Source organism: Taudactylus pleione, unplaced genomic scaffold, assembly GCF_031769625.1.
Source record: "Taudactylus pleione unplaced genomic scaffold, aTauple2 ptg000935l, whole genome shotgun sequence".
NCBI lineage: Eukaryota > Metazoa > Chordata > Amphibia > Anura > Myobatrachidae > Taudactylus > Taudactylus pleione.
In genome coordinates this window covers 3,427,609-3,452,578 of record NW_028285336.1, presented here as the reverse complement: position 1 = coordinate 3,452,578, position 24,970 = coordinate 3,427,609, and the positions used below count along the sequence as shown (strand labels likewise).

The 24,970-nt window shown below is 43.2% G+C and overlaps 1 protein-coding gene across 1 annotated transcript in view; it reads right to left on the bottom strand.

Moving 5' to 3' along the window:
- TMEM72 (transmembrane protein 72) overlaps positions 1 to 23,958 on the bottom strand; it is a 50,777-nt gene extending 26,819 nt beyond the window's left edge. Inside the window, exons 1-3 of the mRNA XM_088459796.1 lie at positions 23,912 to 23,958; positions 17,572 to 17,638; positions 4,771 to 4,842 (exon numbers count right to left, since the gene is read on the bottom strand). Coding sequence (XP_088315922.1) covers positions 4,771 to 4,842; positions 17,572 to 17,638; positions 23,912 to 23,915 — 143 coding nt within the window. The 5' untranslated portion in view covers positions 23,916 to 23,958. The remainder of the gene's footprint in view (positions 1 to 4,770; positions 4,843 to 17,571; positions 17,639 to 23,911) is intronic.
- Positions 23,959 to 24,970: the final 1,012 nt, after the last annotated feature.

The following is a 24,970-nucleotide window of genomic DNA, read 5'->3' as shown; positions in this document are numbered from 1 at the left end:
TATATAAAGATTCTAATTTTAATAAACAACTAGCTGAAGTACCCAGTGTTGCCCGGGTTTAAATCTTCAAGTTATTAAGTTTTATTATATGATGTCGTCCAAGTCCATCCAGTGGAAGGCCCAGAACAGGCTCCCGGGGTCAAAGTTCTTACCGGCGCACTCCGCCGGTCGGTCCAAATGGGACCTCAACCCCCTAGTATGTCTTCTGGGATTCAGTGTTACCACTCTGTAAAGTTTTCATCCAAATTATGTGATGTCATCCAAATCCATCCAGAGGAAGGCCCAGAACAGGCTCCCTGGATCAAAATTCTGCCTGGCGCACTCTCCTGTGAGGTATGACCGGGACCCCAACTACTCCATTAGGCATCCCAGACCAATTACCACCCATCTGTGAAGTTTTCATCCAAATCCATCCAGTGGAAGACCCAGAATAGGCTCCCCGGGTCAAAGTTCTGCCAAGGTCCCTGAGTCAAAGCTCTGCGCAGCGTATGCCAATGGGAGGTCTGACCGGCATTTCAACCATCTAGTATGTCTTCTGGGAGCCAATGTTACCACTCTGTGAAGTTTTCATCCAAATCCATCCAGTGCAAGTTTCCGAACAGGCTCCCCAGGTTAAAGTTCTGTTCATTGTACATCAGCTGGAGGTCCGACCGGGACTCTAACCCCCCTAAAACCTGGCCAGGATACAACTGGACCACCTCGCGTTGGTTTCATCCCAATTGGTGCAGGGGTGTCCAAAAGCATAACTGGACAGACAGACAAACAAACAGACCAATGAATTTTATATATTGTATCCTTTTTTTTAATTGCAGAGTCGGTGTACGTATATCTATATTTAGGATTATTTGCCCTCTAGTGGTGAGTTATTAGATTGCGATGGTACTGTACACAATACTTGGAGCTAACAATTTGACTCAAAGCTGAATAATGTGTCACTATAAATGATCATTATATTCTGTAGCATTCTAGCACTTTATAGGCAAATATACACCTTTATTTCCATGCACACATTATGGGCGACAATCTTACAGAGCATAGTGAATCTAGCTGATACCTTTTAGCTTTTCAGTTATAGAGATTATAAATAAGTGTGAATAATATGTTCCTGAAAGGACTATACACAGAAATAACCCCTAAATCTTAGGGGTTATTTCTGTGTATAGTCCTTTCAGGAACATATTATTCACACTTCTTTATAATCTCTATAACTGAAAGGCTAAAAGGTATTGTAGCTAGACAGGGTCGGACTGGCCCACAGGGGTACAGGGGAAATCCCCAGTGGGCCCCACTGCCTGAGGGCCCCACCTCCTCTTCTATTGTCAGTTTTCAGACTGCGCACTAAAATTTTACATTGTTAGTCTATTAAAGGGTCAGATACCAGGTAGAGTTGGCATGAACAGATCATGCAGTATTGTATTCATGTTGTCCTCTCTAATGGTTGGCCAAGCCTCTGTGATGGCTGGCTACATCCCTTAAGTATGGACCCCTACCACTGCCTTCCACCTGTGGGCCTTTCATGCCCCTGTCCAACACTGTAGCTAGATTCACTATGCTCTGTAAGATTGTCGCCTGTAATGTGTGCATGGAAATAAAGGTGTATATTTGCCTATGTGCAGAGTTGTACACATCCCTGTATCAGGACAGCCCCTATCCTTGTGCTTGCTTTCATATACGTCATCGTTATTAGTTTGCACTTGCACCCGTCCTGCACTAGATGCAAAACAATCTTAAAACAGGTGTATGTATGTGTATGCACAACTCTGCACAGCGCCCAATTCCATAGACAAGCCGTTACTGAGCATTGACTATGGGCCTGATTCAGAGCTGGACTCAAAAGTAATTATGCATGCAGATCGAGCGGTTGTTTGTTATCGCAGATGCGCATAAGCTGCGCTGTGTGTGCACAGCAATCGCATTGTGACTATGGACGCACAGAGGAATCCATCGCAGAGTGAGTGACAGGTTGTCAAGGTTTGAGGGGGGTGAAAGGGGGTGGGTGGTCCGAAAAACACAGGCGTGTCTGTCCGTTTGAACGCAGTTTCATAAATTAGCCACTGCGAAAGCATACACAGCTCTGCATATAAGAAGAGCACTAAAGGCAGCAGCAGGTCAGACCTGCCACAAGAGCAAGATGGCTTCTTGATGTCCGCCAATGTTACTGATATTTACGCACGTAAGAGACGTCATACGCATATGAGAAGGCAGCAGTGGGCGTCCTTATGCTCAGATAATCTTGCAACCATTAGCATATTTTCACACCTGCAATGCGTAAAGCTGCATTCACATTAGCGTGCGTCTCTGAATCAGGCCCTATATCAGAAGGCCCTGTTCTAGTCCAGTTAAGCCCCATCATTCATAAATTGAGATACATTTGGCTTGCATTTGACTTTGCATTGCCTGTAATTGTTCATGCTTGGTTCCAGAGCAAGTGCTTAAGGAAAACGTGCCAGATATGCTCCACATACAGATTCTAGGCCTGATTCAGCAGATTATGCAATTGCGATCGCAGCTGTGATTTTTTATGAAACGCAGCTGCGAAAATATGCTAATGCTTGCCAAAGCACAGCTGGCATAGGAACGCCCACTGCTGATTTCTCATATCCGTCCAACCTCCCTTTTCTGCGTATACATTGGTACCATCAACGCACATCAGCCCGTTACACACATTTACAGCAGGTCTGACCAGCCGCATGAACTGCAAAACTCAAGCTACGTATGCAGTCGCAGTGGCTAATTTATACACGCCCATAAAACGCCATTCCAACGGACAGGCATACCTATGTTTTTCTGACCACTCCCCCATCACCACCCCCAAACAGCCTTTCACTCACTTTGCGATGGATTCCTTTGTGCGTCCATAATCACAATGCAATCGCTCCGCATGCACAGTGCATCATGTTTGCATGCGCAATGGCAAACAATCGCTCGACTGCGTCTGTAATCGCTATTTTTTCCCCTTAATTGATCCTGTACAGATTGATTTATCAAAATCCAAAATATAATTGCGGTTACCCAGTGATGCTAATGATTATTATCGCAGTGAGATAATCAACGTTATCGCACGGATATATCGGAGGATCCTCACCGCAGACTTCTCACGCGATTGTTCATAAAACAAATATGGTGAGATCTCTCTGCCCATGCGCCACCGGCTAGCACTACCCCCCCCCCCAACCCTCACTCTCCCTGCCTGGAGAGCTCTCTCCTCCGGTTAGCTAGTCTCCGGGCCTCTGCACTGCACTGTGACCCCAGTCAGCTGATGCTGTAAACTGAGATGCCGGTTTACAGCACAGCTGACCGGGGTCACAGTGCAGAGCCCAGCTGACTGGAGGCCCAGAGGACATCACCGGAGCACCGATTTTCGGTCCCTGGAATCAGGTACGTTTGTTTTATTAAACAATTTTTTCCCAATGATCAGCTTGTGGTCTATTTAGACCCACACAACTGATCACAGGGGCTGGCTCCCGGCTCGGCTCTGCCTGTTAGAGGAGAGCAGGAGTCGGGGGACTGGGGAGAAGATGGCGTTATTATCACAGGGCTTTCCACTTATTTTTTTACAATTTATTTTTAGTAAATATCAGGCAGATCACATTTCCCATTACAAGTACGGAAAATGCGATCTGCGTACTAAAAATATTCGACTTAAAGGGTTTAGATAGAGTCGTTTTTAAATGAAATTTATGTGATACAAAAATAATGTGAAAAGGGTCTGAAAACACCCCTTTTCACATTTTTTTGGTAAAAATAATATTGATAAATAGGGAATAGGTATGTAATGCTTGCGACCGACAGCGGCAGCCTGGCGGTTCGAAATCCCGACAGCTTGAGATAAGTACCCTAGCCCTCCCTTCTCCCCACCTAACCCTCCCTTAGGGGTGCCTAACCCTAACCTCCCCCCTTAGTGCCTAACCTTAACCCCCCCTCCCCGCACCCTAAACCTAACCCTCCCGGGGGGAGTGCCTAACCCTAACCCCCCTTCCCCTAGCCTAACCCTAACCTTCCCGGGAGGGGGGTGCCTATCCCTAAGTCCCCCCGGGGGTCCCTAATCCTAACCCCACCATCCCCGGGCTAAGTGTATACTTACCTGGCAGAGAGGACAATAGGTCCGGCGCCGGGAATAACATAGGCATCGGTATTCCCTTGCCGGGATTACGCTGTCGGGATTGAGACCGGTGCCCATGCGGTCTTTGGTCTCATAACTACATCCCGATAAATAGGGCCCATTGAACCCACTGGCATGTGTTTTGTTTGTGTTTTTTCTCAAGGCAAGGAAAAATGGGCATAAGGTTGCAAACTTGCATGCAACAGTAACTTACCAGCAAAGTATTTATCCGACAGAAATCCTGGCTACTTTTTCACTTTCTCACTAAAAGCCATCTGGTTATCACTTGTTCTGTGTTTTTCCAATATGTCATTTTTTTTTCAGAAATCATGTAGAAAATTTAGAAAGGCTGTTTCTTTTTTTAATTCATACCTGGGGGTTATTGTAATACAGTAGTTTGCGCACTGCAGCTGATGCGGGAACTCCTGCGAGTCTTCCTGTATTTTCTATGTGGCAATCATTTTGCAGGCAAAAGCAAGCTGGTTTTGCCTTAAAAATGATTGCCACTTTAAAAATACGGGTAGACTCGCAGGAGTTCCCACAGTGACTGCAGCTCGCAACCTATGACATAAGATCCCTTGTGTGCCTTATGGATTAATCATTCATGAATGTTGGTGAAAAGTACAGATTCCGTACGAACACGAAACAACACAGACACAGAAGATTACCTAAAGCAGCGGGTAAGAAATAGATGCAGGAAGAATGCTCCTTCACAGACTGCAATGGCTGCTGATGAAAACCTGTGGCAAAGACACAGAGAACAGATGCATGTTACTAACTGATACTTGTGAGTTACTATAACCCAGGGGTGAAGCTCGGCTTATTATCACCCAGGCTAATACTTAGTTTCGCTCAGTTTACAAAAAAATTTTGTAAAAATAATTATATATATATAGTGATATCTTGGGGGTAATTAGCTCGGTAGATTGGTGTCAGTGGTGCAGTGATTAGGTGCAGAATTAGAGTAAACACATGGCATTCCAGAAAAATAAATAAAAATGGTGCTTTTACTTCCAGCATGCAAACCAGGAAACAGATCTAGAAAATAATAAACAACCTAGCCCCTATTTAGGGCATCTAACTCACTTCTTTACCCTCTCTATTAAGGTGCAGCTAGTCTACCAACACAGTCTCTCCCTGCTTCTCTGCAGGTCTATCGCCAGCTCCAGCCTCACTTGGCTTGGCTGCCACAGCTACACAAACACAGTCAGTCTTGGTGGCCTTCCCTGTATCCTACAGATATAAGCCCAGGCTTCCTCAGCCTGTTATTGTCACACAGTCTGAGAGTTTTGTGGTCCCCCCTGCCTCCTGCAGGTACAGACCTAGGCCTCCTGGACCCAATGGCTTGCTCAGCTTCACTGGGCTCTCTGGCTGCCACAGTCCCACATAGACTGTCTCCAACAGCAGCCTGACTGGTCTGCCTCCTCGTCAGCCCACACCTGAGCTCTCTCCACAAGGCAGCACTTACACATCTTCCCAGAATCCTTTTCTTCTCAGAATCTGCTGCTCACCAGTGCCATCTCTGGTGATACTGCCACAATATATATATATATATATATATATATATATATATATATATATAATTTAAAAATTAAAAAAAATAGCCAGATCAAATATTGAAGACGAGGCACACTAACCATGATCTGCACTCAGTATATTGTGAGGTGTCAGTTTAATCTGTATAAAGATTGCTACCATATGATAGGTTGTGGTGCAAAATGTCGACATGTTCTGAATGTTGACAAGGATGGGAGGTTGACATATCAAATGTCGACATTCACAATATTGACATTGATCATATTCATAATGTTGACATAAGCGGAATGTTGACAGTCAAGGTGTTGACCACGTGGTCTTCCATTGCCAAGGTAAGTACCCTTAACCCTAACTACAGCCTAACCCTAACCGTGGTTGCAGCCTAAGCCTACTACGAAACCTAACCTTAACCCTAAAAGTATTAAAAAGTCATCTGTTGACATTCTATTGTCAACATTCACAAAGTCATCATTATGTCATGTCAACATTGTCATTGTTGACATTATGAATGTTAAATTCCTGAACATATATCATATGAGAGACTGTAGGTAATTCCATTCCCACAAACACTAGGGGCAGGACGCTTGATGCCAACCTTCGCATGCATGCCGGTGTTAGCAACGCCGATATGCATAAAGAACACCGCAAAGGACCACTCTCTCGGTAAGAGCGGCCCTTTGCGATGTAGAGACGTCTGGGGTATGACCAAGAAGCCCCTCTCGCGACCTTCTGGGCATGCGCAGAAGGAAGCACGCACCATGGGGGGGTGTTGGGAGCAACAGGAGATGGCGTTACCCACCGCAACAAAGCACTTGGTGCACATGAGAAATGCAGTCAAACTCACATTTTCGGGGTTTGACTGCATTTCTACGTTTGCTGCATCCCGCCTAGGAAAAGAAAAATATAGTGCAAACTATTATCGTCAGATTTATATGATTGTTGAATTAAATTAGGTACTTAAATTAGGTCTGATGGCCTGCACAATATCGTTTAAAAATTATATGTTTATAACATAACAATGTTGTTTGGCCAAATACAAAAATATTAAAGCAAAAAATGTTTCCCTTAATGAAAGAGCATTATTTATGTTAGGGAATATGTGGCTCTAAAACAAATGAAAAGCACAATAAATGAGATGAAAAATTGAATCTAATGAAAATAGAGTAAAAAAATCTAAAGAGTAGTATAAAAAGAAGATTCTCTATGTGCAAAAATTGTCAATAATGGTCACATATGCTAACTCATCAGTCTAAAGCCAGTGAGCCACTCGGAGTCACTCTCCTGTCCTCAGTGTCCTACAGTATTTCCCAAGTTCCTATCACACTCTGCGCAGCCAGTGTGTGTGACTGATGCAGCAATAAGCCATAAGTAAGCTGTGTGAGTGACTGTTGGTAAGGTGATACTAAGGCATGTGGGTCCAGGGCCAATGTCCCTTCCTTAATCCAGCTCTGCTCTTGGCGCTCCTGATAGTGCCCCCAATATGTGGCACCAAAGGTACGTGTCTAGCTTGCCACCCCACCATTGTTTTGCCACAGCTATAGCCTGTAGTCCAGATCTTTTGGTGTTCTACTCATAACTCATTTGTGAGCTTTTTAGAATGAGTATTAGGTTACTTAATATTTTTAGACAATCTTGTATGGGAATTACAACACAAATTATTAAATAATAATAATATTTTTCCTGGAAAAAAACAAGCATGAGGGGTCAATCCAATTACACGCAAAGGGTGCGAGTTGCCATTCGGCGTCGTTAAAACGCCAGCAATGGCACCGCATCTTGCACCCCTCACAGTCGGCTCCAAGCCCAAATTCGGATAATTCTGCTCAGAGCTCATAGTAGTCCGGATCTGTTGGTGTTCTACTCATCTGTGAGCTTTCTAGAACATATTAATTAACAGTAAGAGGACCACTGTAAGTATAGGGTAAATCAGGGTCGGCTCAAGGCACGTTCGACCAGTGCGGTCGAACAGGGGCGCAACCCCATAGAGGGTGCACCCCTCCCAAACATCCCAATTTCAGTTGGACAGTCCTGTTTTTCGGGCACTGCCCCACTGTTCCATCCGCGGGCTGAAGTGTCCCGCCGGTGGTCAGGAGGTTATCCACCTCCACCACCGCACCCCGTTGCAGTCCAGAGAGAGAGCCTGGGTCAGCCCAGCTACTTACGGAGTGTTGGGCTCAATACCCAGTGTGATGTCAAACTGGGAGGAGTGCCATGTGGGCACGCCCCAAATAGTGTCTTCTATGATAATTAGGCAACGGCCCCTTCTCTGCTCACGCGCAGCTTTGCCCCCACACGCAGGGTTATGGGGCGTCGGAGTCCCTGTCGGCATAGGCCCTGAGGTAAATTAATATTTTTAGACAATTTATAGAATAATAATAATAATATTCTTCCTGGAAAAAATAAAACTATGGGGTCAATCAAATTACATGTGAAGGCTGCAATGGCATTAAAACGCCGGCAACGGCACCGCTTCTCGCACCCTTCACGGTCGGATCCGAGCCCAAATTCATATAATTCTGTTCTAAGCTCTGTGGGGCTGCGAGTACATTTTTTGCACATTCAAGCTGCCATCAAGTGTGCCCGTTGCCGCAATGACTCGCAAGTGCAAGCACATCACGTGTAATTGGATTGACCCCTTATATTGAAAGCTTTAGGGAGTCTGAAGCTCCCATACAGACAAAAGTCTACAAACAAAGCTCAAATTACAAAATGGTTATATACCCATCTACTATATTTTGTAAATAAAATGTGTAGACAGGTTGTTATGATATAAACGACAAGGTTACAAATGAACAGGCACCAAACACTGGCCCCACATGTACCAAACAATAGTAATTCTTTCCAGTTTTTGATACAGGGGGAACCAGACAGATCTGGTTGTTCTTCATTCAGATTGTCAGATCTATTTATTAATAATCTGCAATAAAACTGGTCTTCTATATTGCAGTTTCAGAAAGTTTCCTATCGGCTTAATTTAGCAACAAAACCTCACCAAGGCAGTTCAGTGTTACTCAGTTACCCATCAGAGGCTGGCAGTGGTATAGAGTAAATTTGCCAGTATGTAAAAATCTGTGCATGTATCATCTGTCATATAACTTATTTTGGAGTAAAATACGTTGCCATATCAGTCCAATTTGCCAAAGTCTTAAGCAATATAAGAACATGTGCCCATATCAAAGGGTTACTCAGATACAGGATTTGAAAAGCTCAGAGATCTGACACAGGTATTTAGTTTAAAGATGGGGTTTACACTGTGACAGGAACCCAGGGTCAAAGTTCAACTCTTGTCTAAAAGTGTTAGATGTTGTAATAAATTTGAATTAATAGATTTAAATTTCTGTTTTGATTTTGAAATTCCCTAATGTCAGCCTTTCATGTCCCCAGTACTGTGATTTGGGCTGCAAAAGTGTTTCCTCATTGGATTGTCAGATTTCCTTCTAGGCTGAAGCTTTGATGTACCCCAGTCAGGTACTTTACATGTGCATGTCTCACATCTTCTGTGATTAGAAGAGAATGTGCCTCTGTTGGTTACTAAAGAGAATTTATGACAAACGTTATTCAAATTATTAGGTTGCCTGTCGGAGAGGAAGGACAAATGTGAGTGTATGTTCTATAATTAGCTTAGGTCGCAGATTCCCTTCTTCTCGTTTGAAAACATGTAAGTTTTATAAGTGACTGCAAGATAAGCTCCCTACAGTTTTCTGTTTGTTCTCTGGTTTCCAGGAGTCTGTTCTTGTTTCTTTTTGTCTCTGTGGAATTAATCAGTTAGGGCTCCCTCACCCAAACACATACCTCATTTTCTTGCAGTAACCCCACTGCTGCACATTATATATCATTGATCTCCATGTTAACAGCACGCAGAGTGGTTTACAGAATAATAGATTTCTAGTCTACAATATTCTCCCCGCGAAAAACATGGTGTAAGACAAAGGTATCGATAGTTGAAAATAATATGACAGTAAATAACTATCTATTCATAAATGGTAATTAATCACCTGCAGATATCTCATTACACTTGCTGAGCAGGGGCGAGGGTTAGCATCAAAGTAATTAACAGCAACTGCTATGGGGTGTTTCAAGATGATAAGTTCGCAGATTGTTGGCTTTTATTTACTTAGATGTTACTGTCTGTCTCTGCTCAAATGAATTCTGACCGATGCTGAGTTGAACGTACGACCGTTTGTGGAGCATATTTTGCAAGTTTCCGGACTGCGCATGTTCTGGTACAGCACTGCATGCCCATAAGTACAGGTGATGATGCATAGTTGAAAAGAGCAGTAGGGCAATTGGGTGGAGCAGGCACATCACTATATAAGCTAACTCTGCATTTGGTCTAATATACATACATATACTTATACTTCCCGCATGTATAAAATGTGCGAGCTCATATGGCTGATTTCCATACAACTCTACACCAGGCACACTGGTGACATATCTGGATGAGGTTCATACATGTGCAAATATATATGCAGGCTCTAGACAACTATACACTAATATAAACTTTCAGGTAAGTATCCCCATTGTCCACAACCTAAATTAAGCTTAGTAATACTTGCATGTAATATACAAGAAGTTTAGCCACAAAGAGGGAAGTAACTAAAACAATATTCACAATGGTTGTTCATTTTATGCCCCACAGTAGTACGGCCCCTAGTTCAAATTATTCTAAAGTGTACTGTCCCCAGTTTACATTATACAAGACTGTAGTGCCCTAGTTCATATTATGCCACATTGTAGTGCTCCCAGTTTACATTATGCCACACAGTGTCCCCAGTTCACATTATACCACACAGTTCCCCTTGTTCACAGTATACCTTGCAGTGTCCCCAGCTCAAATTGACTGGCTCCTGCTTCCCAAGTTCCTCAACCTCATCTGCTTTCTTTTTTCCCTTCAATGGGAAAAAGAAAGCAGATGAGGTTGAGGAACTTGGGAAGCAGGAGCAAGTCAATCGGAAAAAGAAAGCAGATGGGGTTGAGGAACTTGGTAAGCAGGAGCCAGTCAATTTGAGCTGGGGGCATTGTGAGGCATAATGTGAACTAGGGGAAAGGTGTGGTATAATGTGAACTGGGGGCACTGTGTGGCATAATGTAAACTGGGAGCACTACAATGTGACATAATATGAACTAGGGTACTACAGTCTGGCATAATGTAATCTGGGGACAGTATAATTTAGAATAATTTGAACTAGGGGCAGTACATTGTGGCATAATATCAACTAGGGCACATACTATGGAGCATTAAATTTACTAGGGCACTACTGTGGGGCATAAAATTAACAACCATTGTGAATGTTTTCATTACCTCCCTATTTGTGGATAAATGCCTTGTGCTCTGAGTGACAAATCTGTTGCATGAGATCTACTGCTAGGCAATGGGCTGGTAGAAAGGGACAGTCTACAGACTACTCACCGCAATCTAATGTATTCAGTACACTACATTGAGTACACTAGTATTGTGGTGAGTAGTTTGTAGATTGTCCCTTTCTGTATGTAATATACTGTCATCTGTTCTTACGGCGTCATTCGATAATGATGCCGATTTGAACTGGGTGCAGGGGAGACGGGCACTAAGTTTCATTGCAGTGACACCAACTATAGTTACACCCTTGGCGATGATTAAACTCTGGCACTTTAATGTGAATCTATTCACAAGGGGACATGCACTTTTTATGGTAAGTTTGATTAGAGTCTATTCAGTCTTCCAACTCCTCTTCTGGGCTCATCAGTTTTTAAGCTGCTGCAGATAGTAAACCCAGTTTTAAATAAAGCAATTAATAGGTTTGCATCTTGTTGAAGGCAGTAATCATGTGATTGCTTAGGTGAGAACAGGGCATAATGTTACAGTGTCAGAGCCATCCGAGAAGGATAAAGAGAGGAGGATGGAATCCACAGACTGAGAGATAGTGGAAAAAGCCAACAGTATAGAGGACCCGTTGGCTGAGGCACATTAGCAGATTTGCAAAGGTGGTCATGGGTTTGTGAAGCAAGGAGGCAACATTTGCGTACATACAGTCAGGTCATAAATATTGGGACACAGACAGATTTTGATATTTTGGCCTCTATTCACCACCACAATGGCTTTGAAATGAAACAAACAAGATGTGCTTTAACTGCAGACTTACAGATTTAATTTGAGGGTAATTACATCCAAATCAGGTGAATGGTGTAGGAATTACAACGGTTTCTATATGTGCCTCCCACTTTTTAAGGGGCCAAAAGTAATGGGACAAACTAAACAATCCTAAATCTAACTTTCACTTTTTAATACTTTGTTGCAAATTCTTTGCAGGCAATTACATCCTGAAGTCTGGAACACATAGACATCACCAGACGCTGGGTTTCAGCCCTGGTGATGCTCTACCAGGTCTCTACTGCAAATGTCTTCAGTTCCTGCTTGTTCTTGGGGCATTTTCCCTTCAGTTTTGTCTTCATCAAGTGAAATGCATGCTCAATTGGATTCAGGTCATGGGATTGACTTGGCCATTGCATAACATTCCACTTTTTAGCCTTAAAAAACTCTTTGGTTGCTTTTGCAGTATGCTTCGGGTCATTGTCCATCTACACTGTGAAGCGTCGTCCAATGAGTTCTGAAGCATTTGACTGAATATGAGCATATAATATTGCCCGAAACACTTCAGAATTCATTCTGCTGCTTTTGTCAGCAGTCACATCATCAATAAATACAAGGGAACCAGTTCCATTGGCAGCCATACATGCCTACGCCATGACACTACCACCACCATGCTTCACTGATGAGGTGGTATGTTTTGGATCATGAGCAGTTATTTTCCTTCTCCATACTCTTCTCTTCCCATCACTCTGGTACAAGTTGATCTTTGTCTCATCTGTCCATAGGATGTTGTTCCAGAACTGTATTGGCTTTTTTAGATGTTGTTTGGCAAACTCTAATCTGGTCTTCCTGTTTTTGAGGCTCACCAATAGTTTACATCTTGTGGTGAACCCTCTATATTCACTCTTGTGAAGTCTTCTCTTGATTGTTGACTTTGACACATATACACCTACCTCTTGGAGAGTGTTCTTGATTTGGCCAACTGTTGTGACGGGGTTTTTCTTCACCAGGGAAATAATTGTTCTGTCATACACCACAGTTGTTTTCCATGGTCTTCCGGGTCTTTTGGTGTTGCTGAGCTCCCCGATGCGTTCTTTCTTTTTAGGAATGTTCCAAACAGTTGATTTGGCCACACATAATGTTTTTGCTATCTCTCTGATGGGTTTGTTTTGATTTTTCAGCCTAATGATGGCTTGCTTCACTGATAGTGACAGCTCTTTGGATCTCATATTAAGAGTCGACAGCAACTGATTCCAAATGCAAATGTCACACCTAGAATCAACTCCAGACCTTTTACCTGCTTAATTGATAATGAAATAACGAGGGAATAGCCCACACCTGTCCATGAAATAGCTTTTGAGTTGATAGTCCCATTACTTTTGGCCCCTTAAAAAGTGGGAGGCACATATAGAAACCGTTATAATTCCTACACAGTTCACCTGATTTGGATGTAATTACCCTTAAATTAAATCTGAAAGTCTGCAGTTAAAGCACATCTTGTTTGTTTCATTTCAAAGCCATTGTGGTGGTGAATAGAGGCCAAAATATGAAAATTCTGTCAATGTCCCAATATTTATGCACCTGTCTGTATTTGCCTTGGCTGATGAGAAGAGTTGTGGGTAATGAAGATATTCCTTGTAATTATTAGGGGTGTGCACCGGCCACTTTTCGTGTTTTGTGTTTTGGTTTTGGATTGGTTTTGCCAAAACCACCCTTCCGTGTTTCGGGTTCTGGGTTTTGTGTCTTGGATCTGTATTTTTTTTTAAAAAGCATAAAAACAGCTAAAATCACATAATTTGTGTGTTTTTCTGCTCCTATGCTATTATTAACCTCAATAACCTTAATTTCCACTAATTTCCAGTCTATTCTGAACACCTCACACCTCACAACAGTGTTTTTATGTCCAAAAGGTTGCACCGAGGTAGCTGGATGACTATGCTAAGAGGTACGAGTGTGCGGCACAAACACGTGGCCCATCTAGGAGTGACACTGCAGTGGCAGACAGGATGGCAGTTTGAAAAACTAGGCCCCAAACAGTACATAATGCAAAGAAAAAAAAGAGGTGCAAGATGGAATTGTCTTTGGGCCACCCACCCTTATGTTGTATAAACAGGACATGCACACTTTAACAAACCAATCATTTCAGCGCCAGGGTCTTCCACACAACTGTGGCTGAAATGATTGGTTCGTTTGGGCCCCCACAAAACAAGCTGGCAATTAATCTGTCCCTGCACAAACTGGCTCTACGGAGGCAAGATGTCGTCCTCATCCTCCTCATCCACCGATTCCTCACCCTCTTCAGTGTTGTGTACATCCTCATCCTCACAGAGTATTAACTTGTCCCCGCTGGAATCCACCACCACAGGTCCCTCTGTACGTTCTGGAGGCTGGTCTCCCTGGAAGAGTTGATAATTCATTTTTATGAACATCATCTTCTCCACATGTTGTGGAAGCAACCTCCTACGCCTTTTGCTGACTAGGTTCCCGGCTGCACTAAACACTCTTTCGGAGTACACACTGGAGGGGGTCAACTCAGGTAAAATAGAGCCAGTTTGTACAGGGGCCTCCAAATTGCCTCTTTTTCCTGCCAGTACATGTATGGACTGTCTGACATGCTTACTTGGATGCTGTCACCGATGTAATCCTTTAACAGACAGACGCACGCTTGTTGCTGCTGCTTTGAGGATACAGGTGCGGCTACAGCCCACACAATTCACAAAGACAGAAAAAAAAGAAGAATTTTGTATTGTTTGTGGAGTGCACTTTGAGGGTTACACCACCCTTTAACAGACAGACGCATGCTTGTCGCTGCTGCTTTAAGGATGCAGGTGCGGCTACAGCCCACACATTTCACAAAGACAGAAAAAAAAGAAGAATTTTTGTATTGTTTGTGGAGTGCACTCTGAGGGTTACACCACCCTTTAACAGACAGACGCACGCTTGTCGCTGCTGCTTTGAGGATGCAGGTGGAATCTAGATGGGATTTGGAACCGGGGACACACTACCTCCATCAATTGTCTAAATCCCACTGCACTAATGGCGGATACCGGACGCACGTCTAATACCAACATAGCAGTCAAGGCCTCAGTTATACGTTTTGCTTCAGGATGACTGCTGTCGTACTTCATTCTCCTTGCTAGGGACTGTTGGAGGGTCAATTGTTTAGTAAAAGTAGTGGTGTTCCTACTTCCTCTCTGAGATGATGAACAACTCCCAGCAGCAGCAACAGCACTAGGAGGAAGTGGTTCTTGATCTTTCCCTATTTTATTTTTATCGGAGAAAGTTTGGTCCTCCATTTATGTTATACTGCTATATACGTGCGGCTAAGGCGCACACAAACACAGAAAATATTTTTTTATTTTTGCTGGAGAGTAGTGCAATTTGTGGGTTACACCACCCTTTAAGAAATGAGCCAGCCGGCCCTTTACTTATGGGACACAGGCTCACGCTTGGCGCTGCTCCTTTGTTGATGCACGTGCAGCCACAGTGCACACAATTCACAAACACAGAAAAAAATTTTTTATTTTGTTTGGAGTGCCCTTTGGGGGTTACAGCACCCTTTAGTGGTCAATCCAGCCGGCCCTTTATTTATGGGACACAGGCGCACGCTTGGCACTACTTTTTTGATGCATGTGCGGCTACTGCGCACACAATTCACAAACAAAAAAATATATATATGTTTTGATTTTGTTTGGAGTGCCCTTTGGGGGTTACAGCACCCTTTAACGGACAAGCCAGCTGGCCTTTTACTTATGGGACACAGGCGCACGCTTGGCGCTGCTCCTTTGTTGATGCACGTGCAGCCACAGTGCACACAATTCACAAACACAGAAAAAATATATTTTTTTTGCACTTGGGGGGAGCACCCCTGATGGACAGAGCACCCCCTGGACAACACTACAGCACCCCTTTAGGACTGGGACACTGCACAGGACTTTGGAGTGGACACAGCCCCTATGGACAACTGACTGCACAACACAGTCCAGCCAGCCCCTATGGACTTTGAAGGAGTGGACACAGCCCCTATGATCAACAGCAGCACAGCACAACACAGTCAGCCCCTATGGACTTTGAAGTAGTGGACAACAGCAGCACAGCACAGCACTGCACAACACTACACTGCACTACACTACACTACACAGCCCAGCCAGCCCTAACTCCCACCCTCCCTCTTCACTGTCCACAGCCGAGTGAGAAAATGGCGCCGACACGGGTACCTTATATAGGTTTCAAAACCCGCGAGACCCGGAAGGCGGGATGATGACGTATTGCCTCGATTTCAGATCTGAGTCAGGCGGGAAAAGTCGAGCCTGACTCGGATCGGCCTCGGATCGGGGGGGCTCGGGGGGGGTTCGGATTTCAGAAATCCGAACCCGCTCACCCCTAGTAATTATAGCAGTGCTCCAAGTTTTACAGAGAAGTACAAAAAACAGATTTCATCTTGCAGACCTAAATTATTGTTTGAGATAAGATAATGGAGAGGATGCGTATTTGGTGTCCCTTGCTATGGGGAAAAATGCAAAGTCCACCAAAGGACTTGATTCTTGCCCCAGCTTCGAGCTGGTAAAGACTGGATCTCATCCTATAGCATTACAGATTTTAAGTCTTCGTGTTGCTCTTCAACAGAGAACTGCACAGACAGTCTTGTGTTGGATTCACAAATATGCAGAGTATATTGAAGATGTTTGCTGTTTCATTGTAATGTATCAGTGTGGTTTCTGGCATTTGTAACTGTTACCCCACACATTTGTCATGGGCCTGATTCATCGACTGTGCACAAATATGCAAATGTAGCAGTGATTTGTATTGAGACGCCCACAGACTGCTTCGCAAATCGAAGCACTTGCGTACACAGACACAGCATCGCACACAGATGAGTCAATTATCGTAGTTTCTATGGTTACTCAGAATGGCCATCAGAAATTAGATGCCGGAGACTTGGGGATTGCAGCACGCCCTGAACACGGTCATGACACGCCTGTGTTTGAGTTGCCACTCCCTGTTACTGCTCACAAACAGTCCCTGACTGTCAGTCAGTTTGACAAATACTGTAAATTCTCACTGCAACTGCCATCGCAAGACCCTCACGGCACATGCGCAGTGTGATTCCGATGCATGCGCAGTAGAAAAAACATAGGCCATTTGCGAAATCATCAGCATTGCACCAATCTTTGAATCCGGCCCCATGTTAGCAAAATTTCCGATCATTACACTTTGTGGGAGGCAACTTCAGGTGAGTGCTGGCAGTTTTCATTAGTGAATTGAATTACCTGTTTCTCTTTACCTCTGTATCTTTACAGATCTGAATTAAGAATTTTTGATTAAGGATCCCATGAGAAAACTGCAGTTTTATACACTGAAACGGGCGTCAGATCGCTTGCATTCACAGGGTAACACTGCTCACTTCTGCTCAGGCACTTCAAATATGGCATCTACGATACTGTACATATTTCTTTTTTTATTTCTATGGTTTGCCATCTCATGTATGCTGGTCTCTCTATATGTATACTATTTGATGGTCTGTTCATTATGATGCAGTGGAGGATTTAGTATAATGAGGAGGTAATGTCATTATAGGAATCAGTGGCCACCAGGTTACCCTTACTTTTGGTCAGTGCACCGCATGTGAGACTATGGGGGAGATATATTAAGCCTTCTACAGAGGACATGTGGAGAAGTTACCCATAGCAACCAATCAGCTTCTAGTTATTATTTTATAGAAAGTACTCTATAAATGATAGAAAGAAGCTGATTGGTTGCTACAAGTAACTTCTCCACTCGTCCTCTTCAGAAAGTATGACACATCTCTCCATAATTCTAGTGTGAATGAGTCCTAAGAGGCTAGTGTACATTTAATACTCACAATAAATAATAAGCCAGGCTCGGAAACTGTCCTTGTTGCAGAGTTTCAATTCCAACACCAACTAGCACTGTAGGATAACAAGAAAGAAACAAGATATAAAGAATTGCATTAAGGATAGACCAACAGCTGTAATGTTATATCAACAAATGTAGCGTGGTACTATAGCAATTGTGGAATAGCCTTCTTTATACAGTTGCAAAAAAATAAACAAAAAAATTACATATATTTAATGGTTAAGAACTTTATCTTTCGTTCGTTTTAATTCATGCAGTACTTCATTACAGACAGCAGGTGGCAGTATAAGACTGTGTAATTCAGGTTTGTTTTTAAATAGTTTTTAATAGACCAACCAATGCTTGCTAGTCACTTATGACCCTTGATAACACCATCAGCTAACTTCTTTACCATTAAATCCACATGTGACTTTGACCAGTGCTAAGTACTCTCAGAATTCAGGGAGGTGAAGGGTAATAAAGTTGGAGCAGTTTATTACTAAAATACTTTGATGTTTCATGAATGGTTAATATAGAGATTAATGGGGAATTATGAAGCAGTAGTAGCTGTCACATAAACACATGCATGTAGCTGAAATTTTTCCATGTAAGATAAATTCCAGTTAATTTGCTACCAACTGGTGCAAAGTGTTACTTCAAATATACGACACACTGTTAAAGGACTGGTTAATACAATCTGACTATGATTTCTACCAGCCTGTCACTGGAATTTTGTATCTGTTCTTTTAAATGATCATTTGCACAAAAGCAGTTCTCCTGTTCTTCATTCCGAATAAAATTTCCAATACGTGTCCTTATACTGTAAATAGCCAGTTAGGTCATTTTGAAGACATTTAATAAACATATGAGCAGTGTCATGATCCTGTGGTCATATCATATAAATGGTTCGGTGCTGGATATATACTGTACTGATATATACAGTGGAGTGTTCCTGATGATATCAAACATTGGCAAGTATGGAAAAGGTGCTTTACTGCCTTAAAAAATGTGCCAGTAGACTGATTTACCATTCCTATCAATACTATTTACACATTACCCAAAGGTGCACTCACACACAAGGCCCGGCATCCAACACTACACAAATTATGCCAAAACTGTGACCTCAGAGACCATATCTGTACCACACAGGACATACACCATTCACTTATGTAAACTACAAAACCCATCCACAGTCCATAGCCTGGTGACTAATATATAATACTGGATGTAGTCAGGAAGGCGGCGGTCGAAATGCCGACCGCCGGCTTCCCGACTGTGAAATCCCGGCATGGGAATAATGATAGGCGTCTAAATACTGACGCCTATCATCAGCCCCACGCCGAAATCCCAACGCCTGGCATACCGAACGTAGGTAAGCCGGGCGTCGAGACCTGTCAGCCGGGGAGTGGGGGGGTTCAGTTTAGGGACTCCCGGGGGGGAGGTTAGGGTTAGGCACCCCCCCGGGAGGGTTAGACACCCCTGGGGGAGAGGTTAGGGTTAGGCAGTGGGGGGAGGTTAGGGTTACACACCCCTAAGGGAGGGTTAGGAGTGGGAGAGGGGAGCTGTCAGGATACTTACGAGGCGCCGTCGGGATCTTCATCTGCCGGACTTCCAGCATCGGTATTTCATCCACAGGGCTTAGGTCTGGCGGTATGTCATACCGGTTCCTATAATACAGAGCTATTCACTTGGGGCCTGATTCAGAGATGAACGCTAATGCGATCGCAGCTGCAATTTTGCATGCAACACAGCTGCTAAAAATGTCTGCAAAGAGCACCAGAGCATAATGATGCCCACTGCTACTTTTTTACCTGCGTGCGACAATGCATACCAGCGTAAATATTGGTAACATCGGCAGCCATCTAGCCCTTGCAGGTGGTCTGACCTGCCACAGCCTTGGGAGCCAGACATGCAGAGCTGCGTATGCATTCGCAGTGGCTAATTTATGCACGTCCATGTAACTGTGTTTAAATGAACAGACATGCCTGCGTTTCTCAGACCTCCCGCGGTCTCCACCCCCAAATACTGACAACCTGTCACTTACTCTGCGATGGATTCCCATGTGCGTCCGCAATCTCTGCGCACTCGTAGTGCGATGGCAAATAAACGCTCAATTGGAGCGTAATTGCCCTTGCGTCCGTCTCTGAATCAGTCCCTTGGTGTGTACAAAATGATGTAATATATTGCCAAAAGCCCAGTGACTGGTCTAAAATACAGAGCTTTTTGCCTGATGCTTAGAATATAATACAGAGTCCATTGCCTGGTGACTAGATGCAGTATAGGGCACTGATAGCTAGTAAGTGATACAGTAACCACTACTCATTGGCTAGTGTCAGTGGTGTAAGTTCATTCCAGATACCAGGAGGCAAGTTATAATTTGGTGCCCCACCCCCCCACCCCCGTCACAGCCACTGATACTGTAATTTAGCATTTTGCATGCAGACAGGCTATAGATAGACGAAGGCAGCAGCTGATGGTCTGACATGGAGCTTTCCACTAGTGTATGGTGGCTTCTCAGGTGCCGGGAAGGGGTGCCATGTATTGGGCAGCTGTGACGGTACACAGCCCTAAGTGATATGAATATGTTGTGGATAATGGAGGAGGTGCCCCTTCAGAGCTGGAGCCCGGCAGCAGGCGTCTCCATTGTCTCCCATAGTTCTGCCCCTGGCTAGTGTATACTGCAAAGTGAAGCGTTATTATAGTGTTAAAGTACCACTATATTCTTCATAACGAAGTATGCAAAATAAGGGTAGGAGTATAAACTCTAATTTAGAATTTCTCTATTTAGAAATACTTCTGGTTCCTTTGAAGGTCCTAAAAAATTCCAATATCAGTATCGATCAAATATTTTTATGCACAGTCATAGAAATCTCTCCTGCCCGTAGATAGCCTCATAAACAGTTAGGGGGCAAATTTACATTATCCAGAGATGGTATTCTGTACATAGGCTGTGCACAGATCCTGATATAATACTGTCAGTATGGTAATAGTACACCATACTACGGCTTTCAGATCATAATATATTTCACTTGATCAAATATAATATGCACATAATTGTAGATACAGTAATTTTTGGTTATCATTAGCCAAGAGAATACAATAGCACATTCATTTAATTACAGATTTAAATGAAAGTATCTTTATGCTGCGCATAAAATAAATCCTAGTGCAATATAAGGGAATTTCCCTCATTTTATATTGTTCATTTCTTAAGGTTGTTTGTAATTCATGAAAACTTCTACTACTTTATAAATACTGGTAACAAAGTGCTTCAATATAGTTGTTTTATCTATTAATTATGTCCTTCACTCCTGAGATGATACTAAATATTAAAATATCTCTAAATATTTTGTGTAGTACTCTTTTCTACTGCGTTGATATCAAATTCACATTTAATGTTCAGGTGGGTAGTAAGACAAACTTAATTCATAGCCTCTTACAATTAGCACTAGATCCTAATTGTATCAGTGTAGTAATTCTAATAGTGTTGCATAATATTAAAATACTATCCAATGTTACTGATACACAATAACATAGTAGACATGCTTATATAACATAGCACTCTCCAGTATGGGGCTCTGTTTGTGAAGTTACAGTCATTGAATAGTGCTTGTATTAGAGATCTCTCAATATTACATAGAACTCTCCAGCGTGAAGTACTCTGTATGAGCTCACATTCATGCAATAGAGCTTTCGGTGCATTATAATAGCATTCACACTCTAATAACAATAATAGTAGTAATAATAAGAATAATAGTTATTTATATAACATTTTTCTCCAAAAATACTCAAAATGCTTTACATCTGCGTTTACAGCACAAAACAAGCTTAAAAAGAGACATTGGTGAAATGCTTGGCTGAGCAGGTGAGTCTTGTCTATTTGTGAAGGATTCTAGAGTGGAGTCAAACTCTGTGGGGAAAACGAGTTCCATAGAGTCGGAGACACAAAGCTGGAAGCTCGACCCCCAGATGAATTCTGGGAGATTCTAGGTACCTCTAATTGCCCTTCGTCAACAGATCACAGTGATCAAGTGGGGCAGTAAGGGGTCAGAAGCTGCTTCAAGTACTAGGGGCCCTGTTCATGTAGGGCTTTGAAAGTCACTAAACCAATCTTGCAAACGATTTGCTATCTTATAGGCAGCCAGTGAAGGGAGTAGAGAATGGGTGTTATGCTGGTTGGTTAATAGCCTGGCAGCTGCATTTTGTACCATCTGCAAGCGGTGCAATTATTTTGCTGGGAGACCCCGGTAGGGGGCATTGCAGTAGTCTAGGCATGATGATATAAATGCATGTGTGACTTTAGGTAGATCTTCTGAGGGAATTAAGTGCTCTAGCTAATCTATAACTCACAAAGACCCCTGCTTTCTAGCTATTTGTAATACATACAACCGATATGTTACATTTGTATTAAATATAACTTATTAGAAACATAGTGAGCGTGGCTGCCGACACACATTTCGCTGGAGTATTTGCTTTATCAAGGCTAGTGTACATTACAATATAATACAGAATCTTTTGGCAAGTGTACAATAGAGCATATGTCATGGTGGCCCAGTGTACAATTCAGTTGTATATTCCATCAGTTATTAATAGAATCCATTTTCTGGAGGCCCACTGCAAGACAGAACATATTCCCTATCAGGAGCATTTCATCAGTGGAAGCAACTGGATAGCCTGAGTGCACCAGATGGGTTACAGAGCTGTTATCAACCTGCAAAGAGATAGCAGCTGAGTCTTCTCCTATATTGAGTTTAGAGCGAGCAGGAAACCAGTGATCAGTTCTTGGGCGGTGCTGACTTCCCCAGCTTGGGTTCAGAAAATGAATTTGCTGTCTATCAATACAGTAGGTGAACAGTATTTCCATGACCAGGGTGCATATGTACAACTGTAAACTGTGTATTTTAGTTACCACTTATCTGTAATTGCTCCCTTTATTTTGTTGGCTCTATCCATCAGAAGGATGGCAGCACTGTGCAGCAGAAATGGTCTATATGCTTCCCATAAATATAAATTCATGCAAAACATAAGTATCAATGCCAGCCTGCAACTCACCACCTTTCATGTCTGCATGTGTCAGTGTCACACAGAGAGAGTGATCTTACACTCATTGGGTCTGAGTCAGCAGCTACGCAATGGTGATTACAGATCCAGGGATTGTTTGCCATTGCGCATGAGTATAAGCCACACTGCGTGTAAGCAGCGATCGCATTGTGATTATAGAGGCACAGAGGAATCTATTACATAGTGAGTGACAGGCTGTCAGCGTTTGGGGGTGGTGATGGGGGGTGGATTAACAGATAGACAGTAAAAAGGTCGACATTGTCTAGATAGACGCCAGATGTTTGACAGTCAATAGGACGACTGGGACAAAAGGTAGACATGTAAGAAGGTTGATGGGTACAAATGGTCGACCAGGTCAAAAGGTCTTCATAAATGGTCGACACAAGATTTTTTTGTTTTTTTAATGTGTCTACCTTTTGTCCCAGTTGACCTATTCACTGTCTAACATCTGGTGTCTACCTAGACATTGTCGACCTTTTTACTTTCTATCTATAGTCCGGAACCCGTGATGGGGGGGTGATCAGAAAAACGCAGGTATGTCTGTCCATTAGATTGCCATTTCATGGGCGTGCATAAATTAGTCACTGCGATTGCATACAGTATGTAGCATGAGAGCTCTTTGCATGCGAGGAGACTTGCAATATGTAAGAAAAAGAATGGTAACAACAACTCCTGGCGCTGATGCCTCCAAATAACAATTATATAAATTAAATGAAAAAATAAATAATACTTTCCTTCAGACTGGTATCTCTTTCAGTAGTAAGTCAATTTTTCATTATAAAAAGAAAAAAAAGGACACTTTAATGAGAGGAAACTTGCAGGGTTTGTGCTGGTCGGTCTTGTTGTAACTGCTACATGACTTGCTGCTGTACGTCGATGGTACCAATGTTTACGTAGAAGAGCGACAGTGGCCGGATATGAGAAAGCAGCAGTGGGCGTCTTCATGCCGGCTGAGCTATGGCAAACATTAGAATATTTTCGCAGCTGCGTTCCGTGCAAAATCGCAGCTGCGATCGCATTAGCGTCCTCCGCTGAATCAGGCCCTTAGTTCTAACATTTCTCCTCCCGCACTTAAGCACTACTATAGCATGCACAGGTTTTACATGTTCTGCTAACAAAGCTGTAAATTCAAACACTGGGATTGTTACGCCATTCAGAACATTTATTTTAAATGAAAACAAACTCTATTTTCAAATTTAAAATTTCCGCATTTAACTCCCTTTCGCTTCCTGTGCAAGTCTAAACTTGTAAAGTGAGGGCTTGACGTAAGCTCTGAATATCCTTACACATATTTCTGCTTGAAGGCAAGAGGGCAAAGGTTGCATTGATCAGTTCACACATGAGTGCCTAGTCAGATTTCTCTCATCACTCTCCAATTAACAGCACAGCTCTAAAGACCTAAATAAGAGACAATTAGGTCCTAAAGTGGTAACAGTGTTGTATTGCTTCTACTTAGCGATACAAGTGGTTTAGAATCCTGCAGAGATTAACACGTTTCCTTGGTGTGTGAAAATGATGTGATAGCACATGTCTGTAATGTATTCTTTGTCATTCAACCTTTACATTGTGTCTTTCATCACATAGTTTTGAAATTGTACATTAAAATGAGCTAAAGCATGTAAAGCCCAAACTGGTTTTTAATTGCCGTAAGTTGTACTTCATTACATACACTTTAAGCATGAGATGGCATCGCGGGTCGCTTCCGTCCAAAACATCCCCAATGCATGCGCGACTTGCAAGCGATTGCACGATAATGCCATCGTTATTGTGCAATCGCTTGTTTAAATTGCTTAGTGCATACCCCCCATAATGTGTGAAGCCTTGGCGAGAGGTACCAGCCAATCAGTATATTTTCAAATGGTATACGTTTCTGAAGCCGGTGGACGGAATCCCGTCCGCCGGCTTCTAGACTACTTAATCCCGGCGAGGGTTAAATGACAGGCATCTAAATCTAGACGCCTGTCATTTTACTGACGCCGGGAGACAGGCGCCCGGCATCCCGATCGAAGGGATGCTGGGCACGGACAGCCTGGGGGGGAGGGTTAGGTTTAGGGCTCCCGGGGGGGATTTAGGATTAGGCACCCCCCTGGGAGGTTAGGGTTAGGCTAGAGGGAGGGAGGGTTAGGGTTAGGCACCCCCCTGGGAGATTAGGGTTAGGCTAGGGGGAGGGAGGGTTAGGGTTAGGCACCCCCGGGGGAGGTTAGGGTTAGGCAACCCCCTGGGGACTTAGGCGGCGGGGAAGGGGGGGTTAGAGGGGGGTGAATCATATCGATTCCTTTTCAAACAGCCTGCAAAATGACAGAGGAGCTGATATATTGGTACTTTATCTTTTTCCACTTTATCTC